The sequence below is a fragment of the Agelaius phoeniceus genome, chromosome 15 (assembly GCF_051311805.1).
Source record: "Agelaius phoeniceus isolate bAgePho1 chromosome 15, bAgePho1.hap1, whole genome shotgun sequence".
NCBI lineage: Eukaryota > Metazoa > Chordata > Aves > Passeriformes > Icteridae > Agelaius > Agelaius phoeniceus.
The window spans coordinates 16257768-16284442 of NC_135279.1; the positions used below are offsets into that span (position 1 = coordinate 16257768).

General features: G+C 56.6%; 6 protein-coding genes across 6 annotated transcripts; all 6 read left to right on the top strand.

Moving 5' to 3' along the window:
* The first annotated feature begins 413 nt into the window (after window positions 1-413).
* On the top strand, window positions 414-4379 carry LOC129126716 (protocadherin beta-7-like). Its single transcript, XM_054642872.2, has one exon. It carries the CDS (start codon window positions 426-428, stop codon window positions 2868-2870), a length of 2445 nt encoding a protein of 814 aa, XP_054498847.2. The 5' UTR covers window positions 414-425; the 3' UTR covers window positions 2871-4379.
* A 491-nt stretch (window positions 4380-4870) lies between these two features.
* On the top strand, window positions 4871-13058 carry LOC129126680 (protocadherin beta-4-like). Its single transcript, XM_077186418.1, has 2 exons — window positions 4871-7348; window positions 11781-13058. The coding sequence occupies exon 1, from the start codon at window positions 4883-4885 to the stop codon at window positions 7325-7327; it is 2445 nt and encodes an 814-aa protein (XP_077042533.1). The 5' UTR covers window positions 4871-4882; the 3' UTR covers window positions 7328-7348; window positions 11781-13058.
* LOC129126679 (protocadherin beta-4-like) lies at window positions 9264-13058 on the top strand. The gene has a single exon (XM_054642813.2). It carries the CDS (start codon window positions 9315-9317, stop codon window positions 11757-11759), a length of 2445 nt encoding a protein of 814 aa, XP_054498788.2. The 5' UTR covers window positions 9264-9314; the 3' UTR covers window positions 11760-13058.
* A 289-nt stretch (window positions 13059-13347) lies between these two features.
* LOC143695269 (protocadherin beta-15-like) lies at window positions 13348-17613 on the top strand. The gene has a single exon (XM_077186419.1). It carries the CDS (start codon window positions 13807-13809, stop codon window positions 16249-16251), a length of 2445 nt encoding a protein of 814 aa, XP_077042534.1. The 5' UTR covers window positions 13348-13806; the 3' UTR covers window positions 16252-17613.
* A 640-nt stretch (window positions 17614-18253) lies between these two features.
* On the top strand, window positions 18254-21966 carry LOC143695266 (protocadherin beta-15-like). The gene has a single exon (XM_077186377.1). The coding sequence runs from the start codon at window positions 18279-18281 to the stop codon at window positions 20721-20723; it is 2445 nt and encodes an 814-aa protein (XP_077042492.1). The 5' UTR covers window positions 18254-18278; the 3' UTR covers window positions 20724-21966.
* Window positions 21967-22260: 294 nt separating this feature from the next.
* On the top strand, window positions 22261-26632 carry LOC143695265 (protocadherin beta-15-like). The gene has a single exon (XM_077186376.1). The coding sequence runs from the start codon at window positions 22697-22699 to the stop codon at window positions 25139-25141; it is 2445 nt and encodes an 814-aa protein (XP_077042491.1). The 5' UTR covers window positions 22261-22696; the 3' UTR covers window positions 25142-26632.
* The last annotated feature ends 43 nt before the right edge of the window (window positions 26633-26675 follow it).

Genomic DNA, 26675 nt, shown 5'->3' on the forward strand with positions numbered 1-26675 from the left:
CGCGGGCTGCGGGCGGCGGCGGCTGCAGTCCCAGCGCGCACCGCTGGGTGGTGCCCTCGGCCAAGGCGGCGCCGAGCGGCTGCGGCAGCGGAGGCGGCCGAGCCCGGAGCGCCACAGCCCGAGCGAGCTCAGCCCAGCCCAGCCCAGCCCAGCCCAGCTCAGCTCAGTTCAGCTCAGATCAGCTTAGACCAGCCCAGTGCAGCCGGGAGGAGGTGGCAGCGGCTGCGGCAGCGAGCGCTGCCCCGTGTCACCCGCTGCCGGCACACCCCGGCTGCCTTACGGGCCGCCGGCCGCAATCTCAGACAGCGAGGGAAGGCGCCCGGCCCGCACTTCGCCGCTCTCCGCCCGGAATCGCCCGGGACACCCGCCGCGACACCGACACCGACACCGGCCGCCGCCGCCGCCACCGCCGCCGCCGCCGCGCCATGGCGCTCGCAAGGCAAGTGCTTTGTGTGTGTGCTTTGCTGGGGCTGCCGCTCGCTCGCGCCGAGCCCATCCGCTACTCCGTAGCCGAGGAGGCGGAAAGCGGCTCCCTGGTGGGCGAGCTGGCGGAGGACGCGGGGCTGACGCCGGCGCAGCTCTCGGCTCGCCGCGCCCGCCTGGTCTCGGAGGACGGCCGGCAGCATTTTCGCTTCGAGCGCGCCTCCGGCCGCCTCGTCGTGGCGGGGAGGCTCGACCGGGAGGAGCTGTGCGCCCAGTCCGACACCTGCATGCTCCCCCTCGAGCTGCTGCTCTCCAACCCCCTGCAGTTCTTTCGGGTCGAGGTGACCTTGGACGATATCAATGACCATTCTCCTGTTTTCCGAGACGAGCGAGTCAGTTTTAGGATCCCTGAAATGACAGAGCCAGGTTCTCGTTTCTCACTGGAGGGAGCACAAGACCTCGATATTGGAAGTAATACAGTCCAGCAGTACAGCATTTCTCCCGAGAACGAGTACTTTAGTGTCTCATATGGAAGTCGGAGTGAGGATGACAAATATATTGAGCTAGTCTTGAAAAAGCCACTAGATAGAGAGGAAGAGGAAGAGATGATCTTCTTTCTCATTGCTGTAGATGGGGGCTCTCCTCCCAGAAGTGGGTCAACAGAAGTGAAAATTGTCATTCTAGATGTAAATGACAATGCTCCCAAATTCACACAGGAGGTGTACATTGGAAAGGTTTTGGAGAACATGCCAGAAGGCTCTGTGGTTCTGACTGTGCTGGCAACTGATCCAGATGCAGGAGTCAATGGGGACATCTCCTATACATTCAGCCAGGGAGTGGGACAGAGTGAGTCAGCATTCGTGATTGATCCCAAAACTGGGGAAATTAAACTCACAAAACCTCTGGACTTCGAGGCAGCAGAGCATCATGAACTCCGTGTGACAGCCACAGATGGAGGGGGCCTCTCAGCCATCTGCAAAGTGTTGGTGGAGGTGGTGGATGTGAATGACAATGCCCCAGAGCTGGTGGTCAGTTCCTTCAGCAGTCCCCTCCCCGAGAACACAGTGCCCGGCACGGTGGTTGCCCTGTTTACGGTCAGGGACCGGGACTCTGGTGCCAACGGGAAGATCTCCTGTGGCCTGCAGGATCAGCTCTTCTTCTCCCTGCGGCCGGCCTATAAGAATTACTATGAGCTGGTGACAGTGAGCGCGCTGGACCGCGAGGAGACGCCTCAGTACGTCCTGAGTGTCACGGCAGCAGATGCGGGCTCGCCTCCTCTCAGCACCACGCAGACCTTCACCGTGGACATCTCCGACGTCAACGACAACGCCCCCGTCTTCAACCAGACCTCCTACACCATGTACGTGCGGGAGAACAACGTCCCCACGGTGTTTGTTGGGGCCGTGAGCGCTGCAGATGCTGACGTGGGGCTCAATGCCAAGGTGACCTATTCCCTGGCAGCAGAGCAAGGGCCAGAGCGGCCCTGGTGCTCCTGCATCTCGGTGAACTCGGAGACGGGACACGTGTTTGTGCTGCGGCCCCTGGACTACGAGCACTTGAGGCAGACCGAGGTGACGGTCAGTGCCTCTGACGCGGGCTCTCCTCCCCTCCGAGCCAACGTCAGCGTCCGCCTTGTGGTGCTGGACGAGAACGACAACGCCCCGCTCGTGCTCTACCCGGCCCCCGAGAGCAGCCCGGCCTCCAGTGAGTTGGTGCCCGTGTCGGCTGAGGCGGGCTACCTCATCAGCAAAGTGGTGGCCGTCGATGCCGACTCGGGACAGAACTCCTGGCTCTCCTACCACCTGCTGAGGGCCACCGACCCAGGCCTGTTTTCCGTGGGCCTCCAAAGCGGCGAGGTGCGTCTCAGGAGGCCGGTGACAGAGAGAGACAGCGTCAAGCAGAAGCTCCTTGTGCTGGTCAGAGACAACGGCAAGCCCCCGCTCTCAGCCACGGCAGCTCTCAGCGCTCTCCTGCTCAAGGACTTCTCCGACGTGCGCCTCCCGCACAGCAGCCCGGCCACCGACGATCAGGCCGCCTCCCTCACCACCTATTTAATCATTGCCTTGGTCTTTGTCTCCCTCCTCTTCCTCATCTCCACCGCAGCGCTGGTGGCTCGCAGGCTGTGCAGGAGGAAGGAGCTGAAGGCTGGCCACGTGCTCTATGCTGCCGACACCTTGCAGAGCGGCCTGGCCGATGCAGCCGCTGCTGCAGGGACCCTGCCCCGCCCCTATTGCTACGAGATCAGCCTCACCACGGGCTCGGGCAACAGCGAGTTCAGATTCCTCAAGCCCATCCTGCCCAGCCTGCCCCCACAGCACTGCGCCGTGGGCCAGGGCCCCCATGAGGAACAGGATTTCCCCGCTGGCCCTGTCAGCAGCGAGGACATGGCCCCAGACAATGCTGGCACTCTTTCTGCAGCACAGTTCAATGCTCTTTCCTTTGACTAGATGGGCTCTGCACAGACTGAGGCTTCATGGGTCTTGGGAGGAAGATATCCAGGCTGCAGCATGTGGCAATGGTTCCGCTATAGAAATTTGTATTTTGTATTGGTTTTACCTGCTTCCTGCAAATTCTCTTTGAAATCAATGTCTGCCACTCCAGAAAACAATGGAGGAAATAAAAGAACCCAAGGTGCTCTCACTTAGTGTGTAATACGTTTCACCTTTTCTGAAAGGCTTTATGTATGTGTTTAGCCCTCAGTCTATGATTTGGTTTCTCCTGCTTTCTGACTAGACAGAGGATCTTTTTATTCTGATCTTCAAGACAATACAACTGTTAGCCAAACTAATCATATCCTCACTGAAATGCAAAAAAGATTTTCTCAGCTCTGGAAAGCAAGGAAGCTTTTACTACTGAGTCACAAGGCCACGTGAGAACTAGGCGATTTTTTCCCTGCATTTTGGATGCCTCTTTCTGAGACTTGAGCTCTGTGTGCGGACATTGAACATCTGCAGTGGCTTCATACTTGCTGCCTGGTGAAGCAGGGGGTTTCTCGCACCCAGCCATTACAACAGGCAATGCCAGCTCAGTAGGGAAGGAGGTGCTTTGGACCCTTTCACAACAGCACTCTCATCATCCTTATCTAGCCAGAGTAGAGCTGTAAAATGCACAACGAAATTTTCCTTTGGCTTACCAGAAGGGCTTGGGTGTTCTGTCACCTCAGAATTGGCTTGGAAACACAGGAGCACAAACACTGCAAACTTCTGCAGGTAGACTGCAGCTGTACAGAGCTGTAGAAACATTTTCATTGTCATTGAATGCATTGAAGGAAAAAAATCTACATATAGTACAACAAAATTTTTGTAAGATAGAGTCAAGAAGAGATTAAAAAAAAAGATATTGAGTTTAGTCTTTAATTGTTGTTCCTGAATCCCAAGGCTTCTTCATGGCACCAGGAAGCTGTTCCCACATGATTTTCTGTGTTTGTGTCAGAGCATTTGCATGCGCGCACTTTCTCCTCTGAAATGTAATGAGCACTATACTGAGCCTGCTGATCTAGAGAAGGACTGCCACCTCATCAAGAGGAACTGCTTGTTTGAATGATGTCTGTGATGCATGAATTAAGGAGAAAGCCTCCCTCAAGCTGTGATGTGCTGACCTTATACAGTTTAACATTGTAAATTGGTATAACTCTGGGATGAGAAATTGAAAAATGTGTTAGACTGAAATAAAGTGAACCCCCTTTTGTGGAGACAGAAGTCTTTGCAGACACGTTATTTCTGGTAAAGCCCTTTCAGGACTTTTTGGAATTGTGCAACTTACCTTCTCACTGTGTCCCCTTGTCAGCAGGAATGTTGGGTGGGGAGAGCTCCTGAGCATGGAGATGCAGCCGGGAGTGTTCATTGGGAGGCCGATGCTGTCACCCTCGTCCTCTCACTGTGCTGTTTCTCCTGCTGAGGGATGAGGCTCTGTGCTTCTGGGTTGAGCCTGGTCTTTGGGCTGCCCTGGTTAAGGCGGCGTTGCGGTGCCGGCCCCGGGTTTCTCGCTGCCTTCGGGATCGCGGGCCGGGCCGAGCGGCAGCGCGGGCTGCGGACGGCGGCGGCTGCAGTCCCAGCGCACACCGCTGGGTGGTGCCCTCGGCCAAGGCGGCGCCGAGCGGCTGCGGCAGCGGAGGCGGCCGAGCCCGGAGCGCCACAGCCCGAGCGAGCTCAGCCCAGCCCAGCCCAGCTCAGCTCCGCTCAGCTCAGTTCAGCTTAGACCAGCCGAGCGCAGCCGGGAGGAGGTGGCAGCGGCTGCGGCAGCGAGCGCTGCCCCGTGTCACCCGCTGCCGGCACACCCCGGCTGCCTTACGGGCCGCCGGCCGCAATCTCAGACAGCGAGGCAAGGCGCCCGCCCCGCACTTCGCTGCTCTCCGCCCGGAATCGCCCGGGACACCCGCCACGACACCGACTCCGACACCGACACCGACACCGACACCTACTCCGACACCGGTCGCTCGCGCCGCCGCCGCCGCCGCGCCATGGCGCTCGCAAGGCAAGTGCTTTGTGTGTGTGCTTTGCTGGGGCTGCCGCTCGCTCGCGCCGAGCCCATCCGCTACTCCGTAGCCGAGGAGGCGGAAAGCGGCTCCCTGGTGGGCGAGCTGGCGGAGGACGCGGGGCTGACGCCGGCGCAGCTCTCGGCTCGCCGCGCCCGCCTGGTCTCGGAGGACGGCCGGCAGCATTTTCGCTTCGAGCGCGCCTCCGGCCGCCTCGTCGTGGCGGGGAGGCTCGACCGGGAGGAGCTGTGCGCCCAGTCCCACACCTGCATGCTCCCCTTCGAGCTGCTGCTCTCCAACCCCCTGCAGTTCTTTCGGGTCGAGGTCACTCTCCAGGATATCAATGACCATTCACCAGTTTTCCGAGAAGATCGAGTCAGTTTTAAGATCCTGGAAACGAGCGAGCCAGGATCACATTTCGCACTGGAGGTGGCTCGGGACCTCGACACTGGCAGAAACACAATCCAGGAGTACAGCATTGTTCCCGTGAACGAGTATTTCAGTGTCTCCCATGGAAGCCGGGCTAATGGTGACAAATATCTTGAACTTGTATTGGAAAAGCCACTAGACAGAGAGGAGCAGGCAGAGATGAGTTTCAGTATTATTGCTGTGGATGGGGGCTCTCCTCCCAGAAGTGGGACCATCGACATCTCTATTATCATTCTGGATGTAAATGATAATACTCCCATATTCACACAAGAGCGTTATGTCGGGAAGGTTCTGGAAAACATTCCAGAAGGCTCTGTGGTTCTGACTGTGCTGGCAAATGATCCGGATGCAGGAGTCAATGGAGACATTTCCTATCAACTTAGCGAAGCAGTGGGACAGAGCTACTCAGCATTTACGATTGATCCTAAAACTGGTGAAATTAAACTCACAAAACCTCTGGACTTTGAGGCAGCACAAATGCATGAGCTCACTGTAAGGGCCACAGATGGTGGAGGGCTCTCAGCCATCTGCAAAGTGCTGGTGGAGGTGGTGGATGTGAATGACAATGCCCCAGAGCTGGTGGTCAGTTCCTTCAGCAGTCCCCTCCCCGAGAACACAGTGCCCGGCACGGTGGTTGCCCTGTTTACGGTCAGGGACCGGGACTCTGGTGCCAACGGGAAGATCTCCTGTGGCCTGCAGGATCAGCTCTTCTTCTCCCTGCGGCCGGCCTATAAGAATTACTATGAGCTGGTGACAGTGAGCGCGCTGGACCGCGAGGAGACGCCTCAGTACGTCCTGAGTGTCACGGCAGCAGATGCGGGCTCGCCTCCTCTCAGCACCACGCAGACCTTCACCGTGGACATCTCCGACGTCAACGACAACGCCCCCGTCTTCAACCAGACCTCCTACACCATGTACGTGCGGGAGAACAACGTCCCCACGGTGTTTGTTGGGGCCGTGAGCGCTGCAGATGCTGACGTGGGGCTCAATGCCAAGGTGACCTATTCCCTGGCAGCAGAGCAAGGGCCAGAGCGGCCCTGGTGCTCCTGCATCTCGGTGAACTCGGAGACGGGACACGTGTTTGTGCTGCGGCCCCTGGACTACGAGCACTTGAGGCAGACCGAGGTGACGGTCAGTGCCTCTGACGCGGGCTCTCCTCCCCTCCGAGCCAACGTCAGCGTCCGCCTTGTGGTGCTGGACGAGAACGACAACGCCCCGCTCGTGCTCTACCCGGCCCCCGAGAGCAGCCCGGCCTCCAGTGAGCTGGTGCCCGTGTCGGCTGAGGCGGGCTACCTCATCGGCAAAGTGGTGGCCGTCGATGCCGACTCGGGACAGAACTCCTGGCTCTCCTACCACCTGCTGAGGGCCACCGACCCAGGCCTGTTTTCCGTGGGCCTCCAAAGCGGCGAGGTGCGTCTCAGGAGGCCGGTGACAGAGAGAGACAGCGTCAAGCAGAAGCTCCTTGTGCTGGTCAGAGACAACGGCAAGCCCCCGCTCTCAGCCACGGCAGCTCTCAGCGCTCTCCTGCTCAAGGACTTCTCCGACGTGCGCCTCCCGCACAGCAGCCCGGCCACCGAGGATCAGGCCGCCTCCCTCACCACCTATTTAATCATTGCCTTGGTCTTTGTCTCCCTCCTCTTCCTCATCACCACCGCAGCGCTGGTGGCTCGCAGGCTGTGCAGGAGGAAGGAGCTGAAGGCTGGCCACGTGCTCTATGCTGCCGACACCTTGCAGAGCGGCCTGGCCGATGCAGCCGCTGCTGCAGGGACCCTGCCCCGCCCCTATTGCTACGAGATCAGCCTCACCACGGGCTCGGGCAACAGCGAGTTCAGATTCCTCAAGCCCATCCTGCCCAGCCTGCCCCCACAGCACTGCGCCGTGGGCCAGGGCCCCCAGGAGCAACAGGATTTCCCTGCTGGCCCTGTCAGCAGCGAGGACACGGCCCCAGACAGTGCTGGCACTCTCTCTGCAGGACAGTTCAACGCTCTTTCCTTTGACTAGCTGGGCTCTGCACAGACTGAGGTTTTACTGCTCTTAGTAGAAAGGGATTCAGGCTGCAACCTGTGCCACTGATTTGTCCCAAGAAAACCTGTGTTTTCAAGTGGCATAACTATTTTCCCTCATATTCTGTGTCAGAAAAATAGTTTTCAGCTTCTCCAAAAACAGAAAGAAGAAAACAGAAGAAAGGTTCTCACTTCATCAATATCATACTTTAGTTCTTGTATGGTCATTTTTGATAGGGTTTATGAATGGAGTTACCACTCCTTCTACCCTCCTCTCTCTTACTATCTGACTAGGCCATGAAACTCCTATGGATTTCTATAACACAATGGTCGAGTTGAGCAGACAAATCTCACATTTGCTGAATTGGCACCAAAGCCCTTTTCCCTGCCCAGAAAAGCCAGATCGTACAAAATCGTTTCTCACGATGCTCTGTTAGCATGGGACATTTTTTTTCTGGGGTTCTGGATGTCTCTGTCTGAGATGTGCAGGCTCAGTGTGTTATGCTTTTTCTCAGTATGTCTGTCTGTTTGACCGTTGTGAAACTACTGTTGTTTCACTATTTCTTCCCTAGGAAGGGGTGAATTTGTCCTATCCAGCCATTGCAACGTTGTCAATTCCAGCTCTGTAGAGTGAAAGGCTATTTTGACCCTATGAGTACAGGGGTCTCATCTTCTCCAAGGCAGAGAAGAGCCGGAAACTGCACAACAAAATCTTCCTTTGGCCCATGTGTGGGTTTGGTGTTCTGTCCCACTCAGAGTGTCTTGGAAGTACAGTACTAGAAGATGTGTTAGGGTAGGCTGTAACTGTAGAGAGTCTTTGTGTGCATGAAAAGGTCACATGTCCATTATAGATAATTTCCTGAAGATAAAATCAGGAACTTGAAAACAGGACTTTGAGTTTGGTTTCCTCATTCATCTTTCTGAATTCAGGGGCTTCTTGTTGGGAGTAGAAGACTGTCCCTCCAGGATACTGTTCATTTGTGTTAGAACGTTTGCATTCCCATTTTTGCCATTTCTCCTTCTCCCTTCTGAAATGTACAGAGCATTACTTTGCAGTTTCCTGTAGAGAAGGACTGCTACCTCCTCTAGAATGACTGGCTGTGATGCATGAAATACTCGGAAAGCCTCTCTCACACTGTGATGTGCTGAAGTTATACAGTTTAACATTAAAAATTGGTAAAATTGTCGATTAAAAAGTGAAAAGATGTGTAATACTGAAATAAAGAGAATACTCAGACTGCTTAAGTGGAGACAGGTTTTTTTCTAGAGACATTGTTTCTGGTAAGGTCCTTGAAAGACATTTCGAAATTGCGCAACTTCTCACTGTGTCCCCGGGTCTTTAGCAATGTTGGGTGGGTAGAGCGCCTGAGCATGCAGGTGCAGCCGGGAGTGTTCATTTGCATGTCCGGGATGTCACCATCGCCCTCCTTCCGCTCGGTTTCTCCTGCTGAGGAATGAGACTCCTCTGTCCTTCTGGGTTGAGCCTGGTCTTTGGGCTGCCCTGGTTAAGGCGGCGTTGCGGCGCCGGCCCCGGGTTTCTCGCTGCCTTCGGGATCGCGGGCCGGGCCGAGCGGCAGCGCGGGCTGCGGGCGGCGGCGGCTGCAGTCCCAGCGCGCACCGCTGGGTGGTGCCCTCGGCCAAGGCGGCGCCGAGCGGCTGCGGCAGCGGAGGCGGCCGAGCCCGGAGCGCCACAGCCCGAGCGAGCTCGGCCCAGCCCAGCCCAGCCCAGCTCAGGTCAGTTCAGCTCAGATCAGCTTAGACCAGCCCAGCGCAGCCGGGAGGAGGTGGCAGCGGCTGCGGCAGCGAGCGCTGCCCCATGTCACCCGCTGCCGGCACACCCCGGCTGCCTTACGGGCCGCCGGCCGCAAGCTCAGACAGCGAGGGAAGGCGCCCGCCCCGCACTTCGCCGCTCGCCGCCCGGAATCGCCCGGGACACCCGCCGCGACACCGACACCGGCCGCCGCCGCCGCCGCCGCCGCCGCGCCATGGCGCTCGCAAGGCAAGTGCTTTGTGTGTGTGCTTTGCTGGGGCTGCCGCTCGCTCGCGCCGAGCCCATCCGCTACTCCGTAGCCGAGGAGGCGGAAAGCGGCTCCCTGGTGGGCGAGCTGGCGGAGGACGCGGGGCTGACGCCGGCGCAGCTCTCGGCTCGCCGCGCCCGCCTGGTCTCGGAGGACGGCCGGCAGCATTTTCGCCTCGAGCGCGCCTCCGGCCGCCTCGTCGTGGCGGGGAGGCTCGACCGGGAGGAGCTGTGCGCCCAGTCCCACACCTGCATGCTCCCCTTCGAGCTGCTGCTCTCCAACCCCCTGCAGTTCTTTCGGGTCGAGGTCACTCTCCAGGATATCAATGACCATTCTCCTGTCTTCCCCGAAGATCAAGTCAGTTTTGACATCCTGGAAAGGAGCGACCCAGGTTCTCTTTTCCCTATTGAGGCTGCTCAGGACCTCGATATTGGCAGCAACACAGTCCAGGAGTACAGCATTAATCCCGAGAATGAATATTTTAGTGTCTCATACGGAAGTCAGATCACAGGCAAGAAGTATCTTGAACTTGTATTGGAAAAGCCACTAGACAGAGAGGAGCAGGCAGAGATGAGTTTCAGTCTGATTGCCATGGATGGGGGCACTCCTCCCAAGAGTGGGACCACCCAAGTGAAAATTGTCATTCTGGATGTAAATGACAATGCTCCCATGTTCACACAGGAGGAGTACATAGGGCAGGTTTTAGAGAACACACCAGAGGGCTCTGTGGTTCTGACTGTTTTGGCAAAAGATAAGGATGCAGGTGTTAATGGGGATGTTTCCTATCAACTCAGTCAAGCAGTGGGTCAGAGTGAATCAGCATTTGTGATTGATCCCATAACTGGTGAAATTAAACTCACAAAACCTCTGGACTTTGAAGCAGCACAAATGCATGAGCTGATTGTGAAGGCCAGAGATGGTGGAGGGCTCTCAGCCATCTGCAAGGTGTTGGTGGAGGTGGTGGATGTGAATGACAATGCCCCAGAGCTGGTGGTCAGTTCCTTCAGCAGTCCCCTCCCCGAGAACACAGTGCCCGGCACGGTGGTTGCCCTGTTTACGGTCAGGGACCGGGACTCTGGTGCCAACGGGAAGATCTCCTGTGGCCTGCAGGATCAGCTCTTCTTCTCCCTGCGGCCGGCCTATAAGAATTACTATGAGCTGGTGACAGTGAGCGCGCTGGACCGCGAGGAGACGCCTCAGTACGTCCTGAGTGTCACGGCAGCAGATGCGGGCTCGCCTCCTCTCAGCACCACGCAGACCTTCACCGTGGACATCTCCGACGTCAACGACAACGCCCCCGTCTTCAACCAGACCTCCTACACCATGTACGTGCGGGAGAACAACGTCCCCACGGTGTTTGTTGGGGCCGTGAGCGCTGCAGATGCTGACGTGGGGCTCAATGCCAAGGTGACCTATTCCCTGGCAGCAGAGCAAGGGCCAGAGCGGCCCTGGTGCTCCTGCATCTCGGTGAACTCGGAGACGGGACACGTGTTTGTGCTGCGGCCCCTGGACTACGAGCACTTGAGGCAGACCGAGGTGACGGTCAGTGCCTCTGACGCGGGCTCTCCTCCCCTCCGAGCCAACGTCAGCGTCCGCCTTGTGGTGCTGGACGAGAACGACAACGCCCCGCTCGTGCTCTACCCGGCCCCCGAGAGCAGCCCGGCCTCCAGTGAGCTGGTGCCCGTGTCGGCTGAGGCGGGCTACCTCATCAGCAAAGTGGTGGCCGTCGATGCCGACTCGGGACAGAACTCCTGGCTCTCCTACCACCTGCTGAGGGCCACCGACCCAGGCCTGTTTTCCGTGGGCCTCCAAAGCGGCGAGGTGCGTCTCAGGAGGCCGGTGACAGAGAGAGACAGCGTCAAGCAGAAGCTCCTTGTGCTGGTCAGAGACAACGGCAAGCCCCCGCTCTCAGCCACGGCAGCTCTCAGCGCTCTCCTGCTCAAGGACTTCTCCGACGTGCGCCTCCCGCACAGCAGCCCGGCCACCGAGGATCAGGCCGCCTCCCTCACCACCTATTTAATCATTGCCTTGGTCTTTGTCTCCCTCCTCTTCCTCATCACCACCGCAGCGCTGGTGGCTCGCAGGCTGTGCAGGAGGAAGGAGCTGAAGGCTGGCCACGTGCTCTATGCTGCCGACACCTTGCAGAGCGGCCTGGCCGATGCAGCCGCTGCTGCAGGGACCCTGCCCCGCCCCTATTGCTACGAGATCAGCCTCACCACGGGCTCGGGCAACAGCGAGTTCAGATTCCTCAAGCCCATCCTGCCCAGCCTGCCCCCACAGCACTGCGCCGTGGGCCAGGGCCCCCATGAGGAACAGGATTTCCCCGCTGGCCCTGTCAGCAGCGAGGACGTGGCCCCAGACAGTGCTGGCACTCTCTCTGCAGGACAGTTCAATGCTCTTTCCTTTGACTAGCTGGGCTCTGAACAGACTGAGGCTTCATGGGTCTTGGGAGGAAGATATCCAGGCTCCAGCATGTGGCAATTTTTTCTCAAGCGTTGATCTGTGTTTGCAGGTGGATCAACCAACTTTCTGAAAGTTCTATTCAGAATAAATGCAATCTGCCACTCCCAATACATCGATGGAAGTACAAGAGGTCAAGGTTCACTCACTTTTTTTAGTCATTTGTTTCAGCGCTTTAACTGCTATTTCTTACAGGCTTCATGGATGCAGGTAGCACTCACAGCTCTGCTGTTCTTTCTCTTGCTGTCTGACAAGTCAGAGGACCTTTTTATTCTGACCTTTAAACAATGTCACTGTGGGCCAAACAAGTCATATCCTCACTGAAATGCAAAAAGGTTTTCTCGTACTTCAGGAAAGCAAGGAACTTGCTAGTGCTGAGTCACAATGCCATGTGAGCCCTAGGCTCTTTCTTCCCTGGACTATTGATGTCTCTGTCTGAGATGTGGCCTATCTGTGCTTTACTTTTTCTCACTACAACAGACAAGACAAGCTTCCTTGTTCATTCAGACACTGAATATCAGCAGATGCTTCAGCCCTGCTGCCTGGTGAAGGCAGTTGCTCCCACCCTGCCATTGCAACACAGGCAGTGCCAGCTGAGCAGGGAACAAGGTGATTTGGACCACTTTGATACAGCAGTCTCATCTTCCTTATCTAGCTCAGATTAGAGCAGCAAAATGCCTTCCTTTGGCTTACAAGAAGAGTTTGGATGTTCTGTCACCTCAGGATACCCTTGGAAATAGAGGAGCACAGTGTTAGAGTAGACTGTAACTGAACAGAGCTGTAGGAACATGTTCATTGTCTTTGGCCGCATTGAAGGAAAACTCCACAGATACCACAAGGGAACTATTGGAAGGTAGAGTCAAGAAGAACTTTTTAAAAAAGATGTTGATTTTGGTCTTTTCATAGCTGTTCCTGAATCCCAAGGTTTCTTGAAGGGAATGGAAAGCTGTCCCCACCTGATTATCTGTGTTAGTATCAGAGCATTTGCATTCTCATGTTTGCCATTTCTCCTCTGAAATGTACTGAGCACGTACTGACCCTGTTCATCTAGAGAAAGACTGCCACCCCATCTAGAATAGCTGGTTAGATGAATGATGACTGTGATGCATGAAATACTCGGAAAGATTCCCTCATGCTGGGATGTGCTGAAGTTATACAGTTTAACATTATAAATTATTGTAATTGTGGGATTTAAAAGTGAAAAAATGTGTGATACTAAAATAAAGAGAACACCCTGACAGCTTAAGTGGAGACAGAAGTCTTGTAGACACGTTATTTCTGGTAAAGCCCTTTCAAGACTTTTGGAATTGTGCACCCTACCTTCTCGCGGTGTCGCCTTGTATGCAGCAACATTGGATGGCTACAGTTCCTGAGCACGGAGATGCAGCCGGGAGTGTTCATTGGGAGGCCGATGCTGTCACCCTCGCTCTATCATTGTGCTGTTTCTCCTGCTGAGGGATGAGGCTCTGTGCTTCTGGGTTGAGCCTGGTCTTTGGGCTGCCCTGGTTAAGGCCGCGTTGCGGTGCCGGCCCCGGGTTTCTCGCTGCGGCTTCGGGATCGCGGGCCGGGCCGAGCGGCAGCGCGGGCTGCGGGCGGCGGCGGCTGCAGTCCCAGCGCGCACCGCTGGGTGGTGCCCTCGGCCAAGGCGGCGCCGAGCGGCTGCGGCAGCGGAGGCGGCCGAGCCCGGAGCTCCACAGCCCGAGCGAGCTCAGCCCAGCCCAGCCCGGCCCAGCCCAGCCCAGTTCAGCTCAGTTCAGTTCCGCTTAGACCAGCCCAGCGCAGCCGGGAGGAGGTGGCAGCGGCTGCGGCAGCGAGCGCTGCCCCGTGTCACCCGCTGCCGGCACACCCCGGCTGCCTTACGGGCCGCCGGCCGCAATCTCAGACAGCGAGGGAAGGCGCCCGCCCCGCACTTCGCCGCTCGCCGCCCGGAATTGCCCGGGACACCCGCCGCGACACCGACACCGACACCGGCCGCCGCCGCCGCCGCCGCCGCCGCGCCATGGCGCTCGCAAGGCAAGTGCTTTGTGTGTGTGCTTTGCTGGGGCTGCCGCTCGCTCGCGCCGAGCCCATCCGCTACTCCGTAGCCGAGGAGGCGGAAAGCGGCTCCCTGGTGGGCGAGCTGGCGGAGGACGCGGGGCTGACGCCGGCGCAGCTCTGGGCTCGCCGCGCCCGCCTGGTCTCGGAGGACGGCCGGCAGCATTTTCGCTTCGAGCGCGCCTCCGGCCGCCTCGTCGTGGCGGGGAGGCTCGACCGGGAGGAGCTGTGCGCCCAGTCCGACACCTGCATGCTCCCCTTCGAGCTGCTGCTCTCCAACCCCCTGCAGTTCTTTCGGGTCGAGGTCACTCTAGACGATATCAATGACCACTCGCCTGTCTTCCCCGAGGATCGAGTCACTTTTAAGATTCTGGAAACGAGCGAGCCTGGTTCACGTTTCCCACTGGAGGAGGCTCAGGATCTAGATATTGGCGTCAACACTGTCCAGGCATACAGCATTACTCCCGAGAATGACTACTTCAGTGTCTCCTATGGGACTGGTATTACAGGCAAGAAGTCTCTTGAATTGGTTTTGGAAAAGCCACTAGACAGAGAGGAGCAGGCAGAGATGAGTTTCAGACTCATTGCTGCAGATGGGGGCTCTCCTCCCAGGAGTGGCAGCATCGAAATCAATGTTGTTGTTCTAGATGTAAATGATAACGCTCCCATATTCACACAGGAGGAGTATATAGGAAAGTTTCTGGAGAACATGCCAGAAGGCTCTGTAGTTCTTACTGTGCTGGCAACTGATCCAGATGCAGGAGTTAATGGAGACATCTCCTATCAACTCAGCCAGGCAGTGGGACAGCGTGACTCAGCATTTGTGATTGATCCCAAAACTGGTGAAATTAAACTCATAAAACCTCTGGACTTTGAGGCAGCAGAGCATCATGAACTCCGTGTGCGGGCCACAGATGGTGGAGGGCTGTCAGCCATCTGCAAAGTGTTGGTGGAGGTGGTGGATGTGAATGACAATGCCCCAGAGCTGGTGGTCAGTTCCTTCAGCAGTCCCCTCCCCGAGAACACAGTGCCCGGCACGGTGGTTGCCCTGTTTACGGTCAGGGACCGGGACTCTGGTGCCAACGGGAAGATCTCCTGTGGCCTGCAGGATCAGCTCTTCTTCTCCCTGCGGCCGGCCTATAAGAATTACTATGAGCTGGTGACAGTGAGCGCGCTGGACCGCGAGGAGACGCCTCAGTACGTCCTGAGTGTCACGGCAGCAGATGCGGGCTCGCCTCCTCTCAGCACCACGCAGACCTTCACCGTGGACATCTCCGACGTCAACGACAACGCCCCCGTCTTCAACCAGACCTCCTACACCATGTACGTGCGGGAGAACAACGTCCCCACAGTGTTTGTTGGGGCCGTGAGCGCTGCAGATGCTGACGTGGGGCTCAATGCCAAGGTGACCTATTCCCTGGCAGCAGAGCAAGGGCCAGAGCGGCCCTGGTGCTCCTGCATCTCGGTGAACTCGGAGACGGGACACGTGTTTGTGCTGCGGCCCCTGGACTACGAGCACTTGAGGCAGACCGAGGTGACGGTCAGTGCCTCTGACGCGGGCTCTCCTCCCCTCCGAGCCAACGTCAGCGTCCGCCTTGTGGTGCTGGACGAGAACGACAACGCCCCGCTCGTGCTCTACCCGGCCCCCGAGAGCAGCCCGGCCTCCAGTGAGCTGGTGCCCGTGTCGGCTGAGGCGGGCTACCTCATCGGCAAAGTGGTGGCCGTCGATGCCGACTCGGGACAGAACTCCTGGCTCTCCTACCACCTGCTGAGGGCCACCGACCCAGGCCTGTTTTCCGTGGGCCTCCAAAGCGGCGAGGTGCGTCTCAGGAGGCCGGTGACAGAGAGAGACAGCGTCAAGCAGAAGCTCCTTGTGCTGGTCAGAGACAACGGCAAGCCCCCGCTCTCAGCCACGGCAGCTCTCAGCGCTCTCCTGCTCAAGGACTTCTCCGACGTGCGCCTCCCGCACAGCAGCCCGGCCACCGACGATCAGGCCGCCTCCCTCACCACCTATTTAATCATTGCCTTGGTCTTTGTCTCCCTCCTCTTCCTCATCACCACCGCAGTGCTGGTGGCTCGCAGGCTGTGCAGGAGGAAGGAGCTGAAGGCTGGCCACGTGCTCTATGCTGCCGACACCTTGCAGAGCGGCCTGGCCGATGCAGCCGCTGCTGCAGGGACCCTGCCCCGCCCCTATTGCTACGAGATCAGCCTCACCACGGGCTCGGGCAACAGCGAGTTCAGATTCCTCAAGCCCATCCTGCCCAGCCTGCCCCCACAGCACTGCGCCGTGGGCCAGGGCCCCCATGAGCAACAGGATTTCCCCACTGGCCCTGTCAGCAGCGAGGACACGGCCCCAGACAGTGCTGGCACTCTCTCTGCAGGACAGTTCAACGCTCTTTCCTTTGACTAGCTGGGCTCTGCATAGATTGAGGCTTCATGGGTCTTGGGAGGAAGATATCCAGGCTGCAGCATGTGGCAATGGATCCGCTATAGAAATTTGTATTTTGTATTGGTTTTACCTGCTTCCTGCAAATTCTCTTTGAAATCAATGTCTGCCACCCCAGAAAGCAATGGAGGAAATAAAAGAACCCAAGGTGCTCTCACTTAGTGTGTAATACGTTTCACCTTTGCCTCAGCCTTTTCTGAAAGGCTTTATGTATGTGTTTAGCCCTCAGTCTATGATTTGCTTTCTCCTGCTGTCTGACAAGACCGAAAGATCTTTTTATTTTGATCTTCAGTACAATAGAACTGTTAGCCAAACTAATCATATCCTCGATGAAATGCAAAAAGGATTTTCTCAACTCTGGAAAGCAAGGAAGCTTTGACTACTGAGTCACAATGCCACGTGAGAACTAGGCGATTTCTTCCCTGGATTCTGAATGCCACTTTCTGAGACTTGAGCTCTGTGTGCGGACATTGAATATCTGCAGAGGCTTCATACTTACTGACGGGTGAAGCAGGGGGTTTCTCGCACCCAGCCATTACAACAGGCAATGCCAGCTCAGCAGGGAAGGAGGTGCTTTGGACCCTTTCACAACAGCACTCTCATCATCCTTATCTAGCCAGAGCAGAGCTGCAAATTGCACAGTGAAATTTTCCTTTGGCTTACCAGAAGGGCTTGGGTGTTCTGTCACCTCAGAATTGGCTTGGAAACACAGGAGCACAAGCATTGCAAACACTTGCAGGTAGACTGCAGCTGTACAGAGCTGTAGAAACATGTTCATTGTCATTGAATGCATTGAAGGAAAAAATCTACATATAGTACAACACAATTTTTGTAAGATAGAGTCAAGAAGAGATTAAAAAAAAAGATATTGAGTTTAGTCTTTAATTGTTGTTCCTGAATCCCAAGGCTTCTTCATGGCACTAGAAAGCTGTTCCCACATGATTTTCTGTATTTGCGTCAGAGCAGTTGCATTCCCATGCGCACACTTTCTCCTCTGAAATATAATGAGCACTGTACTGAGCCTGCTGATCTAGAGAAGGACTGCCACCCCATCTAGAGGAACTGCTTGTTTGAATGATGTCTGTGATGCATGAAATAATGAGAAAGCCTCCCTCAAGCTGTGATGTGCTGACCTTATACAGTTTAACGTTGTAAATTGGTATAACTCTGGGATGAGAAACTGAAAAATGTGTTAGACTGAAATAAAGTGAACCCCCTTTTGTGGAGACAGAAGTCTTTGGAGACACATTATTTCTGGTAAAGCCCTTTCAAGACTTTTTTGAATTGTGCAACTTACCTTCTCACTGTGTTCCCTTGTCAGGAGGAATGTTGGGTGGGTAGAGCGCCTGAGCATGCAGGTGCAGCCGGGAGTGTTCATTGGGAGGCCGATGCTGTCACCCTCGCCCTATCAGTGTGCTGTTTGCCGTGCTGAGGGATGAGGCTCTGTGCTTCTGGGTTGAGCCTGGTCTTTGGGCTGCCCTGGTTAAGGCGGCGTTGCGGTGCCGGCCCCGGGTTTCTCGCTGCCTTCGGGATCGCGGGCCGGGCCGAGCGGCAGCGCGGGCTGCGGACGGCGGCGGCTGCAGTCCCAGCGCGCACCGCTGGGTGGTGCCCTCGGCCAAGGCGGCGCCGAGCGGCTGCGGCAGCGGAGGCGGCCGAGCCCGGAGCGCCACAGCCCGAGCGAGCTCGGCCCAGCCCAGCCCAGCTCAGCTCCGCTCAGCTCAGTTCAGCTTAGACCAGCCGAGCGCAGCCGGGAGGAGGTGGCAGCGGCTGCGGCAGCGAGCGCTGCCCCGTGTCACCCGCTGCCGGCACACCCCGGCTGCCTTACGGGCCGCCGGCCGCAATCTCAGACAGCGAGGCAAGGCGCCCGCCCTGCACTTCGCTGCTCTCCGCCCGGAATCGCCCGGGACACCCGCCACGACACCCACACCGACACCGACACCGACACCGACTCCGACACCGGCCGCCGCCGCCGCCGCCGCCGCCGCCGCGCCATGGCGCTCGCAAGGCAAGTGCTTTGTGTGTGTGCTTTGCTGGGGCTGCCGCTCGCTCGCGCCGAGCCCATCCGCTACTCCGTAGCCGAGGAGGCGGAAAGCGGCTCCCTGGTGGGCGAGCTGGCGGAGGACGCGGGGCTGACGCCGGCGCAGCTCTGGGCTCGCCGCGCCCGCCTGGTCTCGGAGGACGGCCGGCAGCATTTTCGCTTCGAGCGCGCCTCCGGCCGCCTCGTCGTGGCGGGGAGGCTCGACCGGGAGGAGCTGTGCGCCCAGTCCGACACCTGCATGCTCCCCTTCGAGCTGCTGCTCTCCAACCCCCTGCAGTTCTTTCGGGTCGAGGTCACTCTCCAGGATATTAATGACCATTCACCCGTCTTTCCTAATGATAGAGTGACTTTTAAGATCCTAGAGACGAGCGAGCCTGGGTCTTGTTTCCCGTTGGAGGTTGCTCAGGACCTCGATATTGGAAGCAACACTGTCCAGGCATACAGCATTTCTCCCGAGAACGAGTACTTTACTGTGTCCTATGGGACTGGGATTTCGGGCACGAAGTACCTTGAATTGGTCTTGGAAAAGCCATTAGACAGAGAGGAGCAGGCAGAGATGAGTTTCAGTGTAATTGCCGAGGATGCGGGCGTTCCATCCAGGAGTGGCACCACTGAAGTTAAAATTGTCATTCTAGATGCAAATGATAATGCTCCAAAATTCACACAGGACGTGTACATTGCAAAGATTTTAGAAAACATTCCAGAAGGCTCTGTGGTTCTGACTGTGCTGGCAAATGATCCGGATGCAGGAGTTAATGGAGACATTTCCTATCAACTCAGCCAAGCAGTGGGACAGAGTGATTCAGCATTTGTGATTGATCCCATAACTGGGGAAATTAAACTCCGAAAAACACTGGACTTCGAGGCAGCACAAATGCATGAGCTCACTGTAAGAGCAACAGATGGTGGGGGCCTCTCTGCCATCTGCAAAGTGTTGGTGGAGGTGGTGGATGTGAATGACAATGCCCCAGAGCTGGTGGTCAGTTCCTTCAGCAGTCCCCTCCCCGAGAACACAGTGCCTGGCACGGTGGTTGCCCTGTTTACGGTCAGGGACCGGGACTCTGGTGCCAACGGGAAGATCTCCTGTGGCCTGCAGGATCAGCTCTTCTTCTCCCTGCGGCCGGCCTATAAGAATTACTATGAGCTGGTGACAGTGAGCGCGCTGGACCGCGAGGAGACGCCTCAGTACGTCCTGAGTGTCACGGCAGCAGATGCGGGCTCGCCTCCTCTCAGCACCACGCAGACCTTCACCGTGGACATCTCCGACGTCAACGACAACGCCCCCGTCTTCAACCAGACCTCCTACACCATGTACGTGCGGGAGAACAACGTCCCCACGGTGTTTGTTGGGGCCGTGAGTGCTGCAGATGCTGACGTGGGGCTCAATGCCAAGGTGACCTATTCCCTGGCAGCAGAGCAAGGGCCAGAGTGGCCCTGGTGCTCCTGCATCTCGGTGAACTCGGAGACGGGACACGTGTTTGTGCTGCGGCCCCTGGACTACGAGCACTTGAGGCAGACCGAGGTGACGGTCAGTGCCTCTGACGCGGGCTCTCCTCCCCTCCGAGCCAACGTCAGCGTCCGCCTTGTGGTGCTGGACGAGAACGACAACGCCCCGCTCGTGCTCTACCCGGCCCCCGAGAGCAGCCCGGCCTCCAGTGAGCTGGTGCCCGTGTCGGCTGAGGCGGGCTACCTCATCAGCAAAGTGGTGGCCGTCGATGCCGACTCGGGACAGAACTCCTGGCTCTCCTACCACCTGCTGAGGGCCACCGACCCAGGCCTGTTTTCCGTGGGCCTCCAAAGCGGCGAGGTGCGTCTCAGGAGGCCGGTGACAGAGAGAGACAGCGTCAAGCAGAAGCTCCTTGTGCTGGTCAGAGACAACGGCAAGCCCCCGCTCTCAGCCACGGCAGCTCTCAGCGCTCTCCTGCTCAAGGACTTCTCCGACGTGCGCCTCCCGCACAGCAGCCCGGCCACCGAGGGTCAGGCCGCCTCCCTCACCACCTATTTAATCATTGCCTTGGTCTTTGTCTCCCTCCTCTTCCTCATCACCACCGCAGCGCTGGTGGCTCGCAGGCTGTGCAGGAGGAAGGAGCTGAAGGCTGGCCACGTGCTCTATGCTGCCGACACCTTGCAGAGCGGCCTGGCCGATGCAGCCGCTGCTGCAGGGACCCTGCCCCGCCCCTATTGCTACGAGATCAGCCTCACCACGGGCTCGGGCAACAGCGAGTTCAGATTCCTCAAGCCCATCCTGCCCAGCCTGCCCCCACAGCACTGCGCCGTGGGCCAGGGCCCCCATGAGCAACAGGATTTCCCTGCTGGCCCTGTCAGCAGCGAGGACATGGCCCCAGACAGTGCTGGCACTCTCTCTGCAGCACAGTTCAACGCTCTTTCCTTTGACTAGCTGGGCTCTGCACAGACTGAGGCTTTACAGCTCTTTGTAGAAATGGTTTCAGGCTGCAACCTGTGCCACTGATTTGTCCCAAGAAAACCTGTGTTTTCATGTGGCATAACCTATTTCCCTCATATTCTGAGTCAGAATAATTGTTTTCAGCTTTTCCAAAAATAGAAAGAAGAAAACAAAGGAAAGGTTCTCATTTCATCAGTATCCTACTTTAGTTCAGGTATGGTCTTTTCTGATACGGTTTATGAATGGAGTTACCACTCCTTCTACCCTCCTCTCTCTTACTTTCTGACTAGGCCATGAAACTCCTATGGATTTCTATAACACAATGGTCGAGTTGAGCAGACAAATCTCACACTTGCTGAATTGGCATCAAAGCCCTTTTCCCTGCCCAGAATAGCAAGATCGTACAAAATCGTTTCTCACGATGCTCTGTTAGCATGGGACTTTTTCTTTCTGGGGTTCTGGATGTCTCTGTCTGAGATGTGCAGGCTCGGTGTGTTATGCTTTTTCTCAGTATGTCTGTCTGTTTGACCATTGTGAAACTACTGATGTTTCACTATTTCTTCCCTGGGAAACAGTGAATTTCTCCTATCCAGCCATTGCAATGTTGGCAATTCCAGCTCTGTAGAGTAAAAGGCTATTTTGACCCTATGAGTACAGGGGTCTCATCTTCTCCAAGGCAGAGAAGAGCAGGAAACTGCACAACAAAATCTTCCTTTGGCCCATATGTGGGTTTGCTGTTCTGTCCCACTCAGAGTGTCTTGGAAGTACAGTACTAGAAGATGTGTTAGGGTAGGCTGTAACTGTAGAGAGTCTTTGTGTGCATGAAAAGGTCACATGTCCATTATAGATAATTTCCTGAAGGTAAAATCAAGAATTTGAAAACAGGACTTTGAGTTTGGTTTCCTCATTCATCTTTCTGAATTCAGGGGCTTCTTGTTGGGAGTAGAAGACTGTCCCTGCAGGATATTGTTCATTTGTGTTAGAACGTTTGCATTCCCATTTTTGCCATTTCTCCTTCTCCCTTCTGAAATGTACAGAGCATTACTTTGCAGTTTCCTGTAGAGAAGGACTGCCACCTCCTCTAGAATGACTGGCTGTGATGCATGAAATACTCGGAAAGCCTCTCTCACACTGTGATGTGCTGAAGTTATACAGTTTAACATTATAAATTCGTATAATTGTGGGATTAAAAAGTGAAAAATGTGTAATACTGAAATAAAGAGAATACTCAGACTGCTTAAGCAGAGACAGATTTTTTTCTAGAGACATTGTTTCTGGTAAGGTCCTTGAAAGACATTTCGAAATTGCACAATTTCTCACTGTGTCCCCGTGTCTTTAGCAATGTTGGGTGGGTACAGTGCCTGAGCATGCAGGTGCAGCCGGGAGTGTTCATTTGCATGTCCGGGATGTCACCATCGCCCTCCTTCCGCTCGGTTTCTCCTGCTGAGGAATGAGACTCCTCTGTCCTTCTGGGTTTAGCCTGGTCTTTGGGCTGCCCTGGTTAAGGCCGCGTTGCGGTGCCGGCCCCGGGTTTCTCGCTGCCTTCGGGATCGCGGGCCGGGCCGAGCGGCAGCGCGGGCTGCGGGCGGCGGCGGCTGCAGTCCCAGCGCGCACCGCTGGGTGGTGCCCTCGGCCAAGGCGGCGCCGAGCGGCTGCGGCAGCGGAGGCGGCCGAGCCCGGAGCGCCACAGCCCGAGCGAGCTCGGCCCAGCCCAGCCCAGCCCAGCCCAGCCCAGCTCAGTTCAGCTTAGACCAGCCCAGTGCAGCCGGGAGGAGGTGGCAGAGGCTGCGGCAGCGAGCGCTGCCCCGTGTCACCCGCTGCCGGCACACCCCGGCTGCCTTACGGGCCGCCGGCCGCAATCTCAGACAGCGAGGGAAGGCGCCCGCCCCGCACTTCGCCGCTCGCCGCCCGGAATCGCCCGGGACACCCGCCGCGACACCGACACCGGCCGCCGCCGCCGCCGCGCCATGGCGCTCGCAAGGCAAGTGCTTTGTGTGTGTGCTTTGCTGGGGCTGCCGCTCGCTCGCGCCGAGCCCATCCGCTACTCCGTAGCCGAGGAGGCCGAAAGCGGCTCCCTGGTGGGCGAGCTGGCGGAGGACGCGGGGCTGACGCCGGCGCAGCTCTCGGCTCGCCGCGCCCGCCTGGTCTCGGAGGACGGCCGGCAGCATTTTCGCTTCGAGCGCGCCTCCGGCCGCCTCGTCGTGGCGGGGAGGCTCGACCGGGAGGAGCTCTGCGCCCAGTCCGACACCTGCATGCTCCCCTTCGAGCTGCTGCTCTCCAACCCCCTGCAGTTCTTTCGGGTCGAGGTCACTCTCCAGGATATCAATGACCACTCGCCTGTCTTCCCCGAGGATCGAGTCACTTTTAAGATTCTGGAAACGAGCGAGCCTGGTTCACGTTTCCCACTGGAGGAGGCTCAGGATCTAGATATTGGCGTCAACACTGTCCAGGCATACAGCATTACTCCCGAGAATGACTACTTCAGTGTCTCCTATGGGACTGGTATTACAGGCAAGAAGTCTCTTGAATTGGTTTTGGAAAAGCCACTAGACAGAGAGAAGCAGGCAGAGATGAGTTTCAGACTCATTGCTGCAGATGGGGGCTCTCCTCCCAGGAGTGGCAGCATCGAAATCAATGTTGTTGTTCTAGATGTAAATGATAACGCTCCCATATTCACACAGGAGGAGTACATAGGAAAGGTTCTGGAGAACATGCCAGAAGGCTCTGTAGTTCTTACTGTGCTGGCAACTGATCCAGATGCAGGAGTTAATGGAGACATCTCCTATCAACTCAGCCAGGCAGTGGGACAGCGTGACTCAGCATTTGTGATTGATCACAAAACTGGGGAAATTAAACTCACAAAACCTCTGGACTTTGAGGCAGCAGAGCATCATGAACTCCGTGTGCGGGCCACAGATGGTGGAGGGCTGTCAGCCATCTGCAAAGTGTTGGTGGAGGTGGTGGATGTGAATGACAATGCCCCAGAGCTGGTGGTCAGTTCCTTCAGCAGTCCCCTCCCCGAGAACACAGTGCCCGGCACGGTGGTTGCCCTGTTTACGGTCAGGGACCGGGACTCTGGTGCCAACGGGAAGATCTCCTGTGGCCTGCAGGATCAGCTCTTCTTCTCCCTGCGGCCAGCCTATAAGAATTACTATGAGCTGGTGACAGTGAGCGCGCTGGACCGCGAGGAGACGCCTCAGTACGTCCTGAGTGTCACGGCAGCAGATGCGGGCTCGCCTCCTCTCAGCACCACGCAGACCTTCACCGTGGACATCTCCGACGTCAACGACAACGCCCCCGTCTTCAACCAGACCTCCTACACCATGTACGTGCGGGAGAACAACGTCCCCACGGTGTTTGTTGGGGCCGTGAGCGCTGCAGATGCTGACGTGGGGCTCAATGCCAAGGTGACCTATTCCCTGGCAGCAGAGCAAGGGCCAGAGCGGCCCTGGTGCTCCTGCATCTCGGTGAACTCGGAGACGGGACACGTGTTTGTGCTGCGGCCGCTGGACTACGAGCACTTGAGGCAGACCGAGGTGACGGTCAGTGCCTCTGACGCGGGCTCTCCTCCCCTCCGAGCCAACGTCAGCGTCCGCCTTGTGGTGCTGGACGAGAACGACAACGCCCCGCTCGTGCTCTACCCGGCCCCCGAGAGCAGCCCGGCCTCCAGTGAGCTGGTGCCCGTGTCGGCTGAGGCGGGCTACCTCATCGGCAAAGTGGTGGCCGTCGATGCCGACTCGGGACAGAACTCCTGGCTCTCCTACCACCTGCTGAGGGCCACCGACCCAGGCCTGTTTTCCGTGGGCCTCCAAAGCGGCGAGGTGCGTCTCAGGAGGCCGGTGACAGAGAGAGACAGCGTCAAGCAGAAGCTCCTTGTGCTGGTCAGAGACAACGGCAAGCCCCCGCTCTCAGCCACGGCAGCTCTCAGCGCTCTCCTGCTCAAGGACTTCTCCGACGTGCGCCTCCCGCACAGCAGCCCGGCCACCGAGGGTCAGGCCGCCTCCCTCACCACCTATTTAATCATTGCCTTGGTCTTTGTCTCCCTCCTCTTCCTCATCACCACCGCAGCACTGGTGGCTCGCAGGCTGTGCAGGAGGAAGGAGCTGAAGGCTGGCCACGTGCTCTATGCTGCCGACACCTTGCAGAGCGGCCTGGCCGATGCAGCCGCTGCTGCAGGGACCCTGCCCCGCCCCTATTGCTACGAGATCAGCCTCACCACGGGCTCGGGCAACAGCGAGTTCAGATTCCTCAAGCCCATCCTGCCCAGCCTGCCCCCACAGCACTGCGCCGTGGGCCAGGGCCCCCATGAGCAACAGGATTTCCCCGCTGGCCCTGCCAGCAGTGAGGACACGGCCCCAGACACTGCTGGCACTCTCTCTGCAGGACAGTTCAACGCTCTTTCCTTTGACTAGCTGGGCTCTGCACAGACTGAGGCTTCATGGGTCTTGGGAGGAAGATATCCAGGCTGCAGCATGTGGCAATGGATCCGCTATAGAAATTTGTATTTTAAATTGGTTTAACCTGCTTCCTGCAAATTCTCTTTGAAATCAATGTCTGCCACCCCAGAAAGCAATGGAGGAAATAAAAGAACCCAAGGTGCTCTCACTTAGTGTGTAATACGTTTCACCTTTGCCTCAGCCTTTTCTGAAAGGCTTTATGTATGTGTTTAGCCCTCAGTCTATGATTTGCTTTCTCCTGCTGTCTGACAAGACCGAAAGATCTTTTTATTTTGATCTTCAGGACAATAGAACTGTTAGCCAAACTAATCATATCCTCGATGAAATGCAAAAAGGATTTTCTCAACTCTGGAAAGCAAGGAAGCTTTGACTACTGAGTCACAATGCCACGTGAGAACTAGGCCTTTTCTTCCCTGCATTCTGAATGCCTCTTTCTGAGACTTGAGCTCTGTGTGCGGACATTGAATATCTGCAGAGGCTTCATACTTGCTGCCGGGTGAAGCAGGGGGTTTCTCGCACCCAGCCATTACAACAGGCAATGCCAGCTCAGCAGGGAAGGAGGTGCTTTGGACCCTTTCACAACAGCACTCTCATCATCCTTATCTAGCCAGAGCAGAGCTGCAAATTGCACAGTGAAATTTTCCTTTGGCTTACCAGAAGGGCTTTGGTGTTCTGTCACCTCAGAATTGGCTTGGAAACACAGGAGCACAAGCATTGCAAACTCTTGCAGGTAGACTGCAGCTGTACAGAGCTGTAGAAACATGTTCATTGTCATTGAATGCATTGAAGGAAAAAATCTACATATAGTACAACACAATTTTTGTAAGATAGAGTCAAGAAGAGATTAAAAAAAAAGATATTGAGTTTAGTCTTTAATTGTTGTTCCTGAATCCCAAGGCTTCTTCATGGCACTAGAAAGCTGTTCCCACATGATTTTCTGTGTTTGTGTCAGAGCATTTGCATTCCCATGCGCACACTTTCTCCTCTGAAATGTAATGAGCACTGTACTGAGCCTGCTGATCTAGAGAAGGACTGCCACCCCATCTAGAGGAACTGCTTGTTTGAATGATGTCTGTGATGCATGAAATAATGAGAAAGCCTCCCTCAAGCTGTGATGTGCTGACCTTATACAGTTTAACGTTGTAAATTGGTATAACTCTGGGATGAGAAATTGAAAAATGTGTTAGACTGAAATAAAGTGAACCCCCTTTTGTGGAGACAGAAGTCTTTGGAGACACATTATTTCTGGTAAAGCCCTTTCAAGACTTTTTTGAATTGTGCAACTTACCTTCTCACTGTGTTCCCTTGTCAGCAGGAATGTTGGGTGGGTAGAGCTCCTGAGCATGGAGATGCAGCCGGGAGTGTTCATTGGGAGGCCGATGCTGTCACCCTCGCCCTATCAGTGTGCTGTTTGCCCTGCTGAGGGATGAGGCTCTGTGCTTCTGGGTTGAGCCTGGTCTTTGGGCTGCCCTGGTTAAGGCCGCGTTGC

Bases quoted from the DNA above. Each gene is read 5' to 3' on its own strand.
- LOC129126716 (XM_054642872.2), top strand. From the start codon at position 426: ATGGCGCTCGCAAGGCAAGTGCTTTGTGTGTGTGCTTTGCTGGGGCTG.
- LOC129126680 (XM_077186418.1), top strand. From the start codon at position 4,883: ATGGCGCTCGCAAGGCAAGTGCTTTGTGTGTGTGCTTTGCTGGGGCTG.
- LOC129126679 (XM_054642813.2), top strand. From the start codon at position 9,315: ATGGCGCTCGCAAGGCAAGTGCTTTGTGTGTGTGCTTTGCTGGGGCTG.
- LOC143695269 (XM_077186419.1), top strand. From the start codon at position 13,807: ATGGCGCTCGCAAGGCAAGTGCTTTGTGTGTGTGCTTTGCTGGGGCTG.
- LOC143695266 (XM_077186377.1), top strand. From the start codon at position 18,279: ATGGCGCTCGCAAGGCAAGTGCTTTGTGTGTGTGCTTTGCTGGGGCTG.
- LOC143695265 (XM_077186376.1), top strand. From the start codon at position 22,697: ATGGCGCTCGCAAGGCAAGTGCTTTGTGTGTGTGCTTTGCTGGGGCTG.